The sequence below is a fragment of the Phocoena phocoena genome, chromosome 2, assembly GCF_963924675.1.
Source record: "Phocoena phocoena chromosome 2, mPhoPho1.1, whole genome shotgun sequence".
Lineage (NCBI taxonomy): Eukaryota > Metazoa > Chordata > Mammalia > Artiodactyla > Phocoenidae > Phocoena > Phocoena phocoena.
In genome coordinates, this window is record NC_089220.1 from 118297128 (window position 1) to 118314138 (window position 17011).

The 17011-nt window shown below is 37.2% G+C and overlaps 1 protein-coding gene across 2 annotated transcripts in view; it reads left to right on the forward strand.

Annotated features, from left to right (window-relative positions):
* The window catches only part of SCAPER (S-phase cyclin A associated protein in the ER), a 467237-nt gene that overhangs the window by 79478 nt on the left and 370748 nt on the right, over positions 1-17011 (forward strand). For both annotated transcript variants that reach the window (XM_065871326.1, XM_065871328.1), the window contains 2 exons: positions 4237-4337; positions 8569-8685. In XM_065871326.1, coding sequence (XP_065727398.1) covers positions 4237-4337; positions 8569-8685 — 218 coding nt within the window. The remainder of the gene's footprint in view (positions 1-4236; positions 4338-8568; positions 8686-17011) is intronic.

Consider the following 17011-nt stretch of genomic DNA (forward strand, 5'->3'; position numbering starts at 1 on the left):
ATCTGTTCATAGACTAGAAAAACAATGTTATAAAAATGTTGGTTTTCTTCCAGGTCATCTATAAAATCAATGCAAATGCAATGAAAATTCTGATTTTTTTCCCCTGAGAAATTGACACGCTGATTCTAAAATCTATATGGAAATGCAAAAGCCTGGAATTAGCCTAGACAACTTTGAAGTCAAAGATACAGTTGGGGAATTTACTGAGTTTTGAGATTTACTTTAGAGCTGTAGCAACGTATGATAGTTTGGTACTGGTATAAGAATAGATAAACAGACCAGTGTAACAGAGGAGAGATTCTAGAAATAGACCCATGCTCTAAAAGATAATTTTGGAGAATATCTTCCTGACCTTGTGGTAGGAAAAGATTGCTGCATCAGTCTTTAGGTGAAAGGCTCATAAATGAGACTACCTTAAATTAGGAATTTCTGTTCATCAAAAATTCCATTCCATTAGGAGGGTGAAAAGGCAAGTATATATGTGCTGCACATATAATCAACAAAAGACACATATCCAAAAAATGTGAAGAACTTCTACACATCAAAAAGAGAAAGACAGTTGACACTCTAGAAAAATGGGAAGTGTCTTGAATAGGCACTTCACAAAAAGAGGATGGCCAGGAAGCATATGAAAAAGTGCTGAGAATCATTAGTAATCAGAGAAATACATACGAAAACCCAAATGAAACCATTACACCCCCATCAACCAGAATGGCTCAGGTTAAAAACAAAGAAGACCCCAAATGGACAATACCAAGTGTAGGTGAGGGTGTGCAGCAAGTAGAGTTCACATAGACTGCTGGCGGGAGTGGCAACCACTTTGGAAAACAGTTTGGTATTATATACTAAAGTGGAACATTGGGACTTCCCTGGTGGTCCAGTGGTAACGAATCCGCCTTACAATGCAGGGGACGCGGGTTTAGTCCCTGGTCAGGGAACTAAGATCCCACATGTCACGGGGCAGCTAAGCCTATGTGTCACAACTGCTTTGCTCACGTGCCTCAACTAGAAAGCCTGCGTGCCACAAACTACAGAGCCCATGCACACTGAAACCCGCGCGCCACAACTACAGAGGCTACGTGCCCTGGAGCCTGTGTGCCACAACCAGAGAAGAGGAAACCCACACACCACAGCTAGAGAGAAGCCCGTGTGCTGCAATGAAAGACCCCGCATGCCTCAATGAAGATCCCGCGTGCTGCAACTAAGACACGAAGCAGCCAAAAAAAAATAAAATAAACTTAAAACAATAAATAAAGTGGAACACATGCTTAATCTGTGACTCCACAATTACACTCTTGGTCATACACTCAACAGAAATATATACACATATGCATAGGACATGTACATGAATAACAGCATATAATTTATAATATCCCAAATTTGGAAATCACTTAAATCTTCAACATTAGATTGGGTAAATATTGGATAAATAAATATTAAAATGAATACCAACCAGTAAACTGGATAAATAAATTTGGGGTTGGCTAAAAAGTGCCTTCGGTTTTGTTTTTTTTAAAGATTTTTTTGCATGAGGACCATTTTTAAAGTCTGTATTGAATTTGTTACAATATTGCTTCTGTTTTTATGTTTTGGTTTTCTGGTTGCAAGGCATGTGGGATCTTAGCTCCCTGACCAGGGAGTGAACCTGCACCCCCTGCATTAGAAGGCGATGTCTTAACCACTGGACCACCAGGGAAGTCCCATCTTCGGTTTTTAAGTAAAAATAAAAGACAAATTTTTCATTTTCACCAAGAACTTTATTGAAAAATGTATTCACCCTTTTGTTCCACTACCTTCTGCCATTTTTCAGACAACTTCATAATTCCATCTTCCCCAAACTATTTTTATCTTTTTGAACAAAGAGCGTTTCCAGGTGCTTTTTACAGTCTTCTAGGGAATTGAAATTTTTTCCATTAAGAGAATTTTGTAAAGACGAAATAAATGGAAATCTGAAGATGCAGTGGGCAGTGTCTGGTGAATACAGTGGATGAATCAGAACTTCCCACACAAGCTGTAACAGTTTTTGCCTGGTCATCAAAGAAACATGCGGTCTTGCATTATCCTGATGGAAGATTATGTGTTTTCTGTTGACTGATTGCGGACGCTTTTCGTCGAGTGCTGCTTTCAGTTGGTCTAATTGGGAGCAGTACTTGTTGGAATTAATTGTTTGGTTTTCCGGAAGGAGGATAATAGGGGACTCCCTTCTAATTCCACCATATACACAACATCACCTTCTATGGTTGAAGACCAGCCTTTGGTGTGGTTGGTGGTGGTTCATTTCACTTGTCCCACGATCTCTTCCGTTCCACATTATTGTACAGTATCCACTTTTCATCTATTTTAAAAACGGAATGTTTTCATTACATTTAAGTAGAGAATCGCATGTGGAAATATGGTCAAGAGGGTTTTTTTTGCTTAAGTTATGTGGAACCCAAACATCAAAGCGGTTAACATAACCAAGCTGCTGCAAATGATTTTTGGCACTCGATTTGGATATTTTGAGTATGTTGGCTATCTCCCACGTGGTATAACTGATTGTTCTCAACGAATGTCTCGATTTGATTGCTATCAATTTCAACTGGTCTACCCGACCATGGGGCATCATCCAGTGAGAAATCTCCAGCACGAAACTTCACAAACCACTTTTGACACGTTTCATCAGCCACTTTTGACACGTTTCATCAGCCACTTTTGACACGTTTCATCAGCCAACTTCTCCATACACAGCAGAGATCTTTTTTTGTGTTTCAGCTGCGTTTTTACCTTTCTTAAAATAATAAAACATAAAATACCGAAAATGTTGCTTTTTTTCTTCCATCTTCAGTATTGAAATGGCTACACAAAAATTCACCAGTTTTGACGTGTTTTTTTAAATGCACACTGATATGACAGCTGTCACATACAGCCTAACAAAATTGTTTTGAATGAAGTTAAAGACAACTAAGTGCTACTAGAGCCATCTTATGGAAAAAACCAAACGAACCTTTTGGCTAACCCAATATTAATACATTAGAATACTGTTTAGTAGTGACCTTGGACAGTGTCAGTAAATGAATCGCAGGTACACTCTGCAATATGAATGAATGTGGTAAACGTACAAAAGAAGCCACAGAATCAGTCATACATACATATATCCATGCTTTTTTAGATTTCCTTCCCATTTAGGTCACCACAGAGCATTGAGTAGAGTTCCCTGTGCTATACAGTAGTTTCTCATTATTTATCTATTTTATACATAGTAGTGTATATATGTCAGTCCCAATCTCCCAATTCATTCCAACCCTCCTTCCCCCCTTGGTATCCGTAGGTTTGTTCTTTACATCTGTGACTCTATTTCTGCTTTGCAAATAAGTTCATCTCTACCATTTTTCTAGATTCCACATATATGCATTAATATACAATACTTTTCTCTTTCTGACTTACTTCACTCTGTATGACAATCTCTAGGTCCATCCACGTCTCTGCAAATGGCATTATTTTGTTCGTCTTTATGGCTGAGTAATATTCCATTGTATATATATACCACATCTTCTTTATTTATTCCTCTGTTGATGGCCATTTAGGTTGCTTCCGTGTCCTGGCTGTTGTAAATAGTGCTGCAGTGAACATCAGGGTGCGTGTATCCTTTCGAATTATGTTTTTTTCTGGATACATGCCTAGGATTGGGATTACTGGGTCATATGGTAGCTCTATTTTTAGTTTTAAGGAGCCTCCATACTGTTCTCCATAGTGGCTGTATCAATTTACATTCCCACCAACAGTGCAGGAGGCTTCCCTTTTCTCCACAACCTCTCCAGCATTTATTGTTTGTAGAATTTGTAATGATGGCCATTCTGACTGGTGTGAAGTGGTACCTCATTGTAGTTTTGATTTGCATTTCTCCAATAGTGATGTTGAGCATCTTTTCATGTGTACATTTATGTTTTGTGCACTTTTCTGTTTATTAAATTTAACAATAAAAAAAGGTTAAAAGAATGGTCAGTTGAGAAAGTCTTGAAGGAATATCAGTACCATTTCTTGGTCTTTAGACTGTCAGCTTCACCTAATTTCTTACCAAAGAGTGAGAATGAAAATAAAACAGCCCCCCCTCAAAAAAATATCCGTAGGTTTTGCTGCTTCCTCAATCAGTATATATAGTGTAAAAAATATTAATTCCTAAGTCCTTTTACTCTAAAATTTTTTCTTGAAACTCTTTAGTTTCAGAATGGAATCTAATGTTTGTTTGTTTTGAATTAGGAGGTGCTAATGATGCTGGATAATTATGTAAGAGATTTCAAAGCGTTGATTGACTGGATTCAACTTCAGGAAAAGCTAGAGAAGACAGATGCTCAAAGCAGGTAATGAATTCTGGTCTTTATATTTATAACAGACAGCAGATTCAAAAACAATTATTAAAATTGACAGCGAACTTGATCTCAGCTTAATTTGAAACTTGTAAAAATCTTAAAGTTGGGAGCTGCATTTCTTAAGTTAAGTAACAAGTATTTATCGGGTACCTACTAGTACAATGCACTTTTATCTGGTACAGAAATTTAATTGCCTAATATGATACATTTACTCCTTTCATGAATTTTCAGTCTAAAGGTTGAATAAAATAGAACTTACTACTATGAAAAACTATTATAGATGTTCAGTGAAAGACAGGGTCGTATTTCTTTTGGGGGATAGATCAGGAAAGATTTCATGGAAAATACAGAAGTGTTTAAAGAAAGTGATGGATTTTAACAAAGTGGTTGGCCTTTCAGATGAAGGAAATAAGGATAGCTATAGAAGTGCAGAGTGTGTGAAATGACAGCATGTAGGGAAAGGTATAGTATTTCTTAATGTAGTAGGCACTGAGGAAAATTGATGAGATGAGGGGAATAATGAGAGATTAGAGGTATTTTAGAAACCTTCATTTGGAATCAGCACACAACATCTGAGTGCTATGTGTCAGGCTCTGGGACTATTGTGGTGAAGAAAACAGACATAGTCCCCGCCCTCATGAAGTGCACAGTGCATTGACAGTAAACACTTACTAGTGTACAAAGTGTCATCCAAAAGAAATGTAGTATACTTTGGGAGTATAAGAAAATGCACCATCATGCAGTTTGTTAAGTCCAGGAGGGCTTCCCCAAGGAGGAGGAGGTTACATTTAAGTGGGGCAGAAATATCAAGAAGCAGTTAGCTTGACAAGGAGAGAAGAAAAGTGTAATTCCAGGTAGAGGTGATGGTGTATGATATCCTGGAGGTGGAAGAGAGCACAGTGTAGTCAAGAATTTAAAGTTTAGCAGGGCTGGAGTGAAGAGAGCAGGGGAAAAGTGGCATGAGAGGAGCCTAGAGAGGTAGGGTGAGACGAGATTATGTAGGACTCTGTAGACATGATAAAAACCTTAGACTTTATTTTGAGCCGTAAAGGTTCTTAAGTAAGGAAACCACATACCAGGCTTGTGTTTTTATAAGATCTTTCTGGCTGTAGTGTGGGAAGGTTGAGATTCATCAGTATAGTTTATAGATGATGGCTACTCAGACTAGAGTAAAGGCACTAGGGAGAGTTGAGAGATATTCCAGAGATAGGTAATCCAACTGGATTTAGTATCATTTTGGTTATGTGCAAAGGCAAAAGAACAATTTACTATTTCGTTTAGACTTAAAAGTGAAACCTGAGCCCTTGTGAAATGGGTCAGTTCACATGGAGCTACAGTGATGCCTTTTTACCCAGAGAAAACAGGCCTAGGCTGCCTCTTTCCCTTAGATTTAACCTTGGTTCAGTCTCAGTGAGTGGAACCGTCCTATAGAGAACGTATCTTTTATCCCATCCTAGTGTATCAGCCCCAGGGGGAAATCAAGAGAGTGAAGGAATCCCAAGAGACAAATCCCAGGAAGTCTTGATTCCCAGGAAACCAAATTCAAGGAAGCCATGATATGTTGAGCCTTTTAATATTTTTTTCTCACAATGAAAATTTTTTACTCTGTCCCTGGGTGGATCAAGCCTAGTTGTCTTTGTAACAAGCAGTTTCGTCTTTACGCCTTGGTAATAGGTGATTAGATTGGGCAGGGGTGGGGGGTACATTCCTTCACTGGGTTGAACCAAGTTAAGAGATCATCACGCTGATTTGTGATTGGTGACTATATTGCCCTTGTAAAGATAAGCAGAGGAAAGCAATTTCAAAGAAAATGGAATAGATGTACAGAGAGAGGCAGAAATGAGAGAAATCATGTGGTCTTTGAGAGTTTAAGAGTGTTGCTTTAAAGCCTGCCTCTTCCAGGTGGCTAATCATGAGCCACCTTGAGGATGTCCTTGACATTTTACAGTTTGTATCCTTACAATAAGTCTTTATTACTTTTTTCTTTTTTATTTAATTTGATGGAGTTCCTGTTCCTTATATCCAAAAAGGGTTTGTAATATAACCATTAGTGCATTAAAAAAGCTAACTAGATTTTTAAATTTTCTTGCTTGCAAACTCTAAGCTAACAGTGGCTATGTTGAAGATTGTATTGAGAAAGCTTGTGAGGCCATGTCCAACAGCTATTCATGTCCTACAAAAATATACTTGAGGCAACTATTTATTTATTTATTTATTTATTTATTTATTTATGGCTGCATTGCGTATTTATTTATGGCTGTGTTGGGTCTTTGTTGCTGTGTGCGGGCTTTCTCTAGTTGCGGCGAGCGTGGGCTACTCTTCATTGCGGTGCGCGGGCTTCTCACTGCGGTGGCTTCTCTTGTTGCAGAGCACAGGCTCTAGCCGCATGGGCTTCAGTAGTTGCGGCACGTGGGCTTCAGTAGTTGTGGCTTGTGGGCTCTGGAGTGCTGGCTCAGTAGTTGTGGTGCACGGGCTTCTTTGCTCCACAGCATGTGGGATCTTCCTGGACCAGGGCTCAAACACGTGTCCCCTACATTGGCAGGTGGATTCTTAACCACTGTGCCACCAGGGAAGCCCTGAGGCGACTCTTTTAACTTACGCACTTATCAGCATTTCTCCTTTTTGCCTCCTGAGGCAGCTCCCAGATATAGAAAGCAACCTTAAATTTCCTGTAGATGGCATTATCCATCTTTCATTCCTCAAATCATGCATCAAAATTTATTTCACCCAGACTTGAAATGTAAATGTAAAAACTGATGTTGTACATGCTTAGAAAAGAAAGTATAAATATTTATATATTTTTATTGTGGGTAAGGACTTTGTGAGACAAAGGCAAAAAGCACAAAGGAAAATATCGATAGGCTTGATTTAACAGGAAGAAAATATGCCTTTGTACATAAAAAAATAATTACAAGTGAAACAGTTATGTCATGTATGTGACAAGATTTGTAGCCATAATAGTAATAATAATAGTAGTAGTAGTAAATGATTGCAAATCAATTAGAAAATGATGCAAGTATCAGTGGATAAAATGGGCAGTAGATACCAATGTACAAATCCCAAAAGATGAAGTTTAAATGGCTGGTGAAAAAGTTCAGCCTCACTTGTAATGATAGTAAGTGTATTATAATTTAAAAAACAAAAGCAAATACCATTTTGCCAGTGAATGTTTTTTTTCAACTAAACATCTTTATTGACGTCCTTGTAGGAAAAAGAACTCATCAAAGACTGAAACTCTAGCACGGGAGTCAGCAGACTTTTTCTGTAAAGTGCCAGATAGTAAATACTTTAGGCTTTGCAAGCAATATTGTCTCTTTCACAAGCCAACGAAAAATTTAAGACAAGATACCAACTACTGGCAACGTTAAAGTAAAATGGGTACTTTTCATCTGGTGGAAGTGTAATTTGTTACAACCTTTCTGAAAGGCAATTTAGCAATAAGTTATCAAAAGCTTTGACTTTATTTGGATAATCATCTATCTGAATTTTCTTGTTTTCTAACAATAAATTTTACTTTTTAATGGGAAAAAAATCACAATCACTAGATTAAATGGAAAGTAAGAGGCAAGGAGATTTGGGGAGTTATGGAGGTCTGATTGAGGGCATAAGGATAAAGAAGATGTTGCTTCAGAAAAAACATTTTAGTAGAGATTGTGCATCCTATCAGCTGATTGGTTGTGGGGCCAGTGAAGAAGGAGGAATAGTTAGCTTTTATAACAAAGAGCAGTGAAATGTCTATGATGTCACTCTCACAGGTGATTAAGAGGTAGAGGACGAAGACTTCATATTTTCCTGTGTATTCTACATTTTAACCCTCACCACTGTATTTCTGTCTTGATCTCGGTTCTGCACACTTAGCTCTCCAAGGATATTAGACACAAGCAGCCAGAATTAGTACCATTGCCTTTTTAATGTGTTTTTAGCTGGGTGTATGGAAGCTTTTAAAATATAAGTAGTTTATATCCTGTCTTTGTAACCCCATAGCCCTTTTTTAGATAATTACAGTTATGCTGCTGTGCTGTAGTGGGTGGAAAATCCTGGACCATGCATCATCTGGGGTTACTTACTGGTAATGTGGTAACTTTCTGGAAAACAATGTGCTAGGGAAAAATTGTGACCTGCTTATGTTTTCATGCACTAACAACCAAGAGAAAAGATTAGATTACCCCTCCCCCTGCCACCCCTTTTCTCTGTTAATCTGCTGTATGTCTTGAATTGGCAGACCAACTTCATTGGCATGGGAAGTAAAGAAGATGTCCCCAGGACGTCATGTGATTCCAAGTCCGTCAACAGATAGAATAAGTGTAACGTCAAATGCTCGAAGAAGCTTAAATTTTGGGTGAGATGAACTCAGAAAAGCCTACTGAGGCTTGCATTACAGTAAATAATTTTTTTGTGGGTAATATAGTATTATAAAACTGGTATTTCACTATAAATATATCCATGTATATGTTTTTGTTTATGTTTGAAATTGTTTGAATAAAAAGTTAAAAAAATCCAGGAGAGTAAAGTTTAAGTTTCAGGAAATGTTATATATTCAAACATAATTAGGATCCAAAAATTAAAACTCATAAACATATTTCATGCTAAATGATTTGTAACATCAACTGGCAATTTCTTTCACAACAAATGATCTAAATATATCATAAACTGTGTTATCCATATTATCATATGGATTACATCTTTATACATTATAATCTCATCAACACAGTTTTATAATTATTGTTTTATGCAGTTGACTTTTTTTTTTTTTTTTTTTTTGCGGTATGCGGGCCTCTCACTGTTGTGGCCTCTCCCGCTGCGGAGCACAGGCTCCGGACACGCAGGCTCAGTGGCCATGGCTCACGGGCCCAGACGCTCTGCAGCATGTGGGGCCTTCCCAGACCGGGGCATGAACCCGCATCCCCTGCATCGGCAGGCGGACTCTCAACCACTGCGCCACCAGGGAAGCCCTGCAGTTGACTTTTATATCACATACGAGAAGAAAAGGGTTCCAAGAAAAAATAAGTTTGTATTGTCTTTTGAATTTACCTATGTAGTTACTTTTAGTGGTCCTCTTTATTTCTTCATGTGGATTCAAGTTACTGTCTAGTGTCCTATCATTTCAACCAGAAGAACTCCCTTTAATATATCTTATTGGGCAGGTCTGCTAGTGACATTTTTTCTCAGTTTTTGTTTATCTGAGAATATCTTATTCTTCAGGTTTTGAAGGATAGTTTTGCTGTGCATAGAATTCTTGGTTGAGAGTCTTTTTCTTTTAGCACTTTGACTATGTCCTCTCACTACCTTCTGGCTTCCGTGGCTTCTGGTGAGATATAAACTGTTATTCTTATTGGGAATCCTTTCATGAGATGCCTCAGTTTTCTCTTGCTGCTCTCAGAATTCTCTCTTTGTCTTTGGTTTTTGTTGAGCTTTTTGGATTTGTAGATGAATGTTTTTCATCAAATTTGGGAAGCTTTTGTCCATTATTTCTGCAGATATTCCTTCTGTCCCTTTCTCTCCTCTGGGAATCCCACTATACCTGTGCTGGTAATCATGATGGTGTTCCACAGGTCTTTGAGACTCTGTTCAAATGCCTGCATTCTTTTTCTTTGTGTTTCTTGGGTTAGATAGTCTCACTTTACCTGTCTTCAAATTTGCTGTTTTTTTATTTTGCAAGCTCAGTTATGCTGTTGAGCCCCTCTGGTGAACTTTTCATTTCCATTATTGTACTTTTCAACTCCAGAACATCTATGTAGTTTTTTTTATATTTAATCTCTCTTTATTGATATTCTGTATTTGATGAAATGTTATCATACTTTATTTTTAGATGTGGTTGCCTTTTGTTCTTAGATATTATTTGAACATATTTATAATAGCTCATGTAAAGTCTTTGTCTAGCAAGTCCAAAGTTCAGGCTTCCTTGAGGACCTCTTTCAGTTACTGTTCTTTTTGTGTGTCTGTGAGTAAGCCATACCTTCCTGTTTCTTTGCATATCTTATGTTTTTTTTTGTTGTTGTTAAAAACTGGACATTTTAAATCATATAATGCAACAGCTCTGGGGATCAGATTGCTACCCTTTCCAGGATTTGTTGTTGTGGCTGTTTAGTGGTGGTGGTTTTATTGCTATTTGTTTGTTTAGTGACTTCCTTGAACTAATTTTATGAAGTCTATGTTCTTTGTCATGTGTAGTCACTAAAGTCTCTGCTCAGTTATCTTAGTTGTCAGCTAATGATTTGACAGAGGTTTCCTTAAATGCCTTGAATCAGTAAATCACCTTGAACCAGTAAATCTCCTAGCCCTTGTCTGGTCTTACATGTGATCACTATGTCTTCCGGTGCTCTGGAGTTTACAATCCTGCCTTTACTGTCAGTTCCTGCTTCCTCAGAGCCAGGTCAGTCAGAGGTGAGAGATTAGGGAAGCCCTGAGGCAACTCTTTTAATTTAAGCACTTATCAGCATTTCTCCTTTTTGCCTCCTGAGGCAGCTTCTCCAACTTTTCCTTTTAAGTTAGCCCCTGTTTGCCCAAAATGCTATTCACAGCTCTGTCATCTATGATATTGTTCATCACAGTCATCACTGTTGTTTTCCTTAAATTTCCCTGGCAAAATTTGTTTTTAAAGACGAAAATTTGTTTGGACTTTAGTTCTTTAGAGTGAGTCTTAACATTTGATGTGTAGTGTGAGGATTGGTGAGTAGTTTACTTGGTCAGTTATCTTTCTTCTGTTAAAACTTACCCTTTATTCATGGCTTCTTACTGCTCCCTTCACTGCCCACCCCACCCCACCCCACCGTGTCACAGTCATTTTTATCTCTTGTTACTGCTGAACCTTGCATATACTTATATTATTAGATTTTCAATGTGTTAAAAATATTTTTTAACATCTTTATTGGAGTATAATTGCTTTACAATGGTGTGTTAGCTTCTGCTGTATAACAAGGTGAATCAACTATATGTACACATATATCCCCATATCCCCTCCCTATTGCGTCTCCCTCCCATCCTCCCTATCCCACCCCTCTAAGTGGTCACAAAGCACCAAGCTGATCTCTCTGTGCTATGCAGCTTCTTCCCACTAGCTATTTTACATTTGGTGGTGTATATATGTCAATGCTTCTCTCTCACTTCATCCCAACTTACCCTTCCCACTCCCCATGTACTCAAGTCCATTCTCTACATCTGTGTTTTTATTCCTATCCTGCCCCTAGGTTCATCAGACCTTTTTTTTTTTTTAGATTCTGTATTTATGCATTAGCATATGGTATTTGTTTTTCTCTTTCTTATTTCACTCTGTATGACAGAATCTAGGTCCATCCACCACTACAAATCAATTTCTTTTTCTTTTTATGGCTGAGTAATATTCCAGTGTATATATGTGCCACATATTCTTTTTCCATTTCATATGTCGATGGACACTTAGGTTGCTTCCATGTCCTGGCTATTGTACATAGAGCTGCAGTGAACATTGTGGTACATGACTGTTTTTGAATTATGGTTTTCTCAGCATATATGCCCAGTAGTGGAATTGCTGGGTCGTATGGTAGTTCTATTTTTAGTTTTTTAAGGAACCTCCATACTCTTCTCCATAGTGGCTGTATCAATTTACATCCCCACCAACAGTGCAGGAGGGTTCCCTTTTCTCCACACCCTCTCCAGCATTTATTGTTTGTAGATTTCTTGAAGATGGCCATTCTGACTGGTGTGAGGTGATACCTCATTGTAGTTTTGATTTGCATTTCTCGAATGATTAGTGATGTTGAGCATCCTTTCATCTGTTTGTTGACAATCTGTATATCTTCCTTGGAGAAATGTCTATTTAGGTCTTCTGACCATTTTTGGATTGTGTTGTTTGTTTTTCTGATATTAAGCTGCATGAGCTGCTTGTATATTTTGGAGATTAATCCTTTGTCAGTTGCTTCATTTGCAAATATTTTCTCCCATTCTGAGGGTTGTCTTTTCGTCTTATTTATGGTTTCCTTTGCTGTGCAAAAGCTTTTAAGTTTCATTAGGTCCCATTTGTTTATTTTTGTTTTTATTTCCATTTCTCTAGAAGGTGGGTCAAAAAGGATCTTGCTTTGATTTATGTCATAGAGTGTTCTGCCTATGTTTTCTTCTGAGAGTTTTATGGAGTCTGGCCTTATATTTAAGTCTTTAATCCATTTTGAGTTTATTTTTGTGTATGGTGTTAGGAAGTGTTCTAATTTCATTCTTTTACATGTACCTGTCCAGTTTTCCCAGCACCACTTATTGAAGAGGCTGTCTTTTCTCCATTGTATATTTTTGCCTCCGTTCTCAAAGATAAGGTGACCATATGTGCGTGGATTTATCTTTGGGGTTTCTATCCTTTTCCATTGATCTGTGTTTCTATTTTTGTGCCAGTACCATACTGTCTTGATTACTGTAGCTTTGTAGTATAGTCTGAAGTCAGGGAGCCTTATTCCTCCAGCTCTGTTTTTCCTTCTCAAGATTGCTTTGGTTATTTGGGGCCTTTTGTGCTTCCATACAAGTTGTGAAATTTTTTGTTCTAGTTCTGTGAAAAATGCCAGTGGTAGTTTGATAGGAATTGCACTGAATCTGTAGATTGCTTTGGGTAGTATAGTCATTTTCACAATGTTGATTTTTCCAGTCCAAGAACATGCTATATCTCTCTATCTGTTTGTATTGTCTTTAATTTCTTTCATCAGTGTCTTATAGTTTTCCACATACTGGTGTTTTGTGTCCTTAGGTAGGTTTATTCCTAGGTATTTTATTCTTTTCATTGAAATGGTAAATGGGAGTGTTTCCTTAATTCCTCTTTCAGATTTTTCATCTTAGTGTATAGGAATGCAAAAGATTTGTGTGCATTAATTTTTATCCTGCTACTTTACCAAATTCATTGATTAGCTCTAGTAGTTTTCTGGTGAATCTTTAGGATTCTCTATGTACAGTATCATGTCATCTGCAAACAGTGACAGTTTTACTTTTTCTTTTTGGATTTGGATTCCTTCTATTTCTTTTTTGTCTCTGATTGCTGTGGCTAAAACTTCCAAAACTGTGTTGAACAATCTTGGTGAGAGTCAGCAACCTTGTTTTGTTCCTGGTCTTAGAGGAAATGGTTTCAGAGTTTCACTATTGAGAGCCATGTTGCTGTGGGTTTGTCATATATGGCCTTTATTATGTTGAGATAGGTTCCCTCTGTGCCTATTTTCTGGAGCATATTTATCATAAGTGGGTGTTCAATTTCGTTGAAAGCTTTTTCTGCCTCTGTTGAGATGGTCATATGGTTTTTATCCTTCAATTTATTATTATGGTGTATCACATCGATTGATTTGCATATATTGAAGAATCCTTGCATTCCTGGGATAAACTCTACTTGATCATGGTATATGATCCTTTTAATGTGCTGTTGGATTCTGTTTGCTAGTATTTTGTTGAGGATTTTTGTGTCTATGTTCATCAGTGATGTTGGCCTGTAGTTTTCTTTTTTTGTGATATCTTTGTCTGGTTTTGGTATCAGTGTGTTGGTGGCCTTGTAGAATGAGTTTGGGAGTGTTCCTCCCTCTGCTATATTTTGGAAGAGTTTGAGAAGGATAGGTGTTATTAGCTCTTTTCTAAATGAATCCTCTAGAATTCGCCTATGAAGCCATCTGGTCTTGGGCTTTTGTTTATTGCAAGATTTTTAATCACAGTTTCAATTTCATTGTTTGTGATTGGTCTGTTTATATTTTCTATTTCTTCCTGGTTCAGTCTCGGACGGTTGTGCTTTTCTAAGAATTTGTCCTTTTCTTTCAGGTTGTCTGTTTTAGTGGCATATAGTTGCTTGTAGTAATCTCATGATTTTTTGTATTTCTGAAGTGTCAGTTGTTACTTCTGTTTTTTCATTTCTAATTCTGTTGATTTGAGTCTTCTTCTGTATTTTCTTGATGAGTCTGGCTAATGGTTTATCAGTTTTGTTTATCTTCTCAAAGTACCAGCTTTTAGTTTTATTGATCTTTCTGTTGTTTCCTTTATTTCTTTTTCATTTATTTCTGATCTGATCCTTATGATTTCTTTCCTTCTGCTAACTTTGCGGGTTTTTTGTTCTTCTTTCTCTAATTGCTTTAGATGTAAGGTTATGTTGTTTATTTGAGATGTTTCTTGTTTCTTGAGGTAGGATTGTATTGCTATAAAGTTCCCTCTTAGAACTGCTTTTGCTCCCTCCCCTAGGTTTAGGGTCATTGTGTTTTCATTGTCGTTTGTTTCTAGGTATTTTTTGATTTACTCTTTGATTTCTTCAGTGATCTCTTGGTTATTTAGTAGTGTACTGTTTAGCTTCCATGTGTTTGTAATTTTTACAGTTTTTTTTCCCTGTAATTGATTTCTAGTCACATAGCATTGTGGTCAGAAAAGATACTTGATACGGTTTCAATTTTCTTAAATTTACCAAGTCTTGATTTGTGACCCAAGATATGATTTATCCTAGAGAGTGTTCCTTGAGCACTTAAGAAGAAAGTGTATTCTTTTGTTTTTGGATGGAATGTCCTACAAATATAGATTAAGTCCATCTTGTTTAATATGTCATTTAAAGCTTTTGTTTCCTTAAATATTTTCATTTTGGATGATCTGTGCATTGGTGGAAGAGGGATGTTATAGTCCCCTACTATCATTGTGTTATTGTCGATTTCCCCTTTTATGGCTGTTAGCATTTGCCTTATGTATTGAGGTGCTCCTGTGTTGGGTGCACAAATACTTACAATTGTTATATCTTCTTCGATTTATCCCTTAATCATTATGTAGTGGCCTTTTTTGTCTCTTGTAATAGTCTTTATTTTAAAGTCTATTTTGTCTTATATGAGGATTGCTACTCCAACTTTCTTTTCATTTCCATTTTCATGGAATATCTCTGTCCACTCCCTCACTTTCAGTCTGTATGTATCCCTAGGTCTGAAGTGGGTCCCTTGTATATAGCATATATACGTTTCTTGTATTTGTATCCATTCAGCCAGTCTATATCTTTTGGTTGGAGCATTTAATCCATTTACATTTAAGGTAGTTATCGATATGTATGTTCCTATTACCATGTTCTTTTTATTTTAACATCTTTATTGGAGTATAGCTGCTTTACAATGGTGTGTCAGTTTCTGCTTTATAACAAAGTGAATCAGCTATACATATATATATCCCCATATCTCTTCCCTCTTGCATCTCCCTCCCTCCCACCCTCCCTATCCCACCCCTGTAGGTGGTCACAAACCACCTAGCTGATCTCCCTGTGCTATGGGGCTACTTCCCACTAGCTATCTGTTTTACGTTTGGTAGTGTATATAATGTCCATGCCACTCTCTCACTTTGTCACAGCTTACCCTTCCCCCTTCCCATATCCTCAAGTCCATGCTCTAGTAGTTCTGTGTCTTTATTCCCGTCTTACCCCTAGGTTCTTCATGACTTTTTTTTTCTTAGATTCCATATATATGTGTTAACATACAGTATTTGTTTTACTCTTTGTGACTTACTTCACTCTGTATGACAGACTCTAGGTCCATCCACCTTACTACAAATAACTCAATTTCATTTCTTTTTATGGCTGAGTAATATTCCATTGTATATATGTGCCACATCTTCTTTATCCATTCATCTGTTAATGGATACTTAGGTTGCTTCCATGTCCTGGCTATTGTAAATACAGCTGCAATGAACATTTTGGTACACGACTCTTTGAATTATGGTTTTCTCAGATTATATGCCCAGTAGTTGGATTGCTGCTTCATATGGTAGTTCTATCATGTTCTTAATTGTTGTGGGTTTGTTATTGTAGGTCTTTTCCTTCTCTTGTGTTTCCTGCCTAGAGAAGTTCCTTTAGCATTTGTTGTAAAGCTGATTTGGTGGTGCTGAATTCTCTTAACTTTTGCTTGTCTGTAAAGGTTTTAATTTCTCTGTTGAATCTGAATGAGATCCTTGCTGGGGAGAGTAATCTTGGTTGTGAGTTTTTCCTTGTCATCACTTTAAATATGTCCTGCCACTCTCTTCTTGGTTGCAGAGTTTCTGCTGAAAGATCAGGTGTTAACCTTATGGGGATTCTCTTGTATGTTATTTGTTGCTTTTCCCTTGCTGCTTTTAATATTTTTTCTTTGTATTTAATTTGTGATAGCTTGAATTATTTGTGTCTTTGCGTGTTTCTCCTTGGATTTATCCTGTATAGGAATCTCTGTGCTTCGTTTACTTTATTGACTATTTCCTTTCCCATATTAGTGAAGTTTTCAGCCATAATCTCTTCAACTATTTTCTCAGTCCCTTTCTTTTTCTCTTCTTCTTCTGGGACCCCTATAATTTGAATGTTGGTGCATTCAGTGTTGTCCCAGAGGTCTCTGAGACTGTCCTCAATTCTTTTCATTCTTTTTTCTTCTGATCTGTGGTAGTTATTTCCACTATTTTACTTTCTACGCACTTATCCATTCTTCTGCCTCAGTTGTACTGCTATTGCTTCCTTCTGGAGAATTTTAAATTTCATTTATTGTGTTGTTCATCATTGTTCATTTGCTCTTTAGTTCTTCTAGGTCCTTGTTAAACATTTCTTCTGTTTTTTCTATTCTGTTTCCAAGATTTTGGATCATCTTTACTATCATTACTCTGAATTCTTTTTCAGGTAGACTGCCTAATTCCTCTTCATTTGTTTGGTGTGGTGGGTTTTTACTTTGCTCCTTCATCTGCTGTGTATTTCTCTGTCTTCT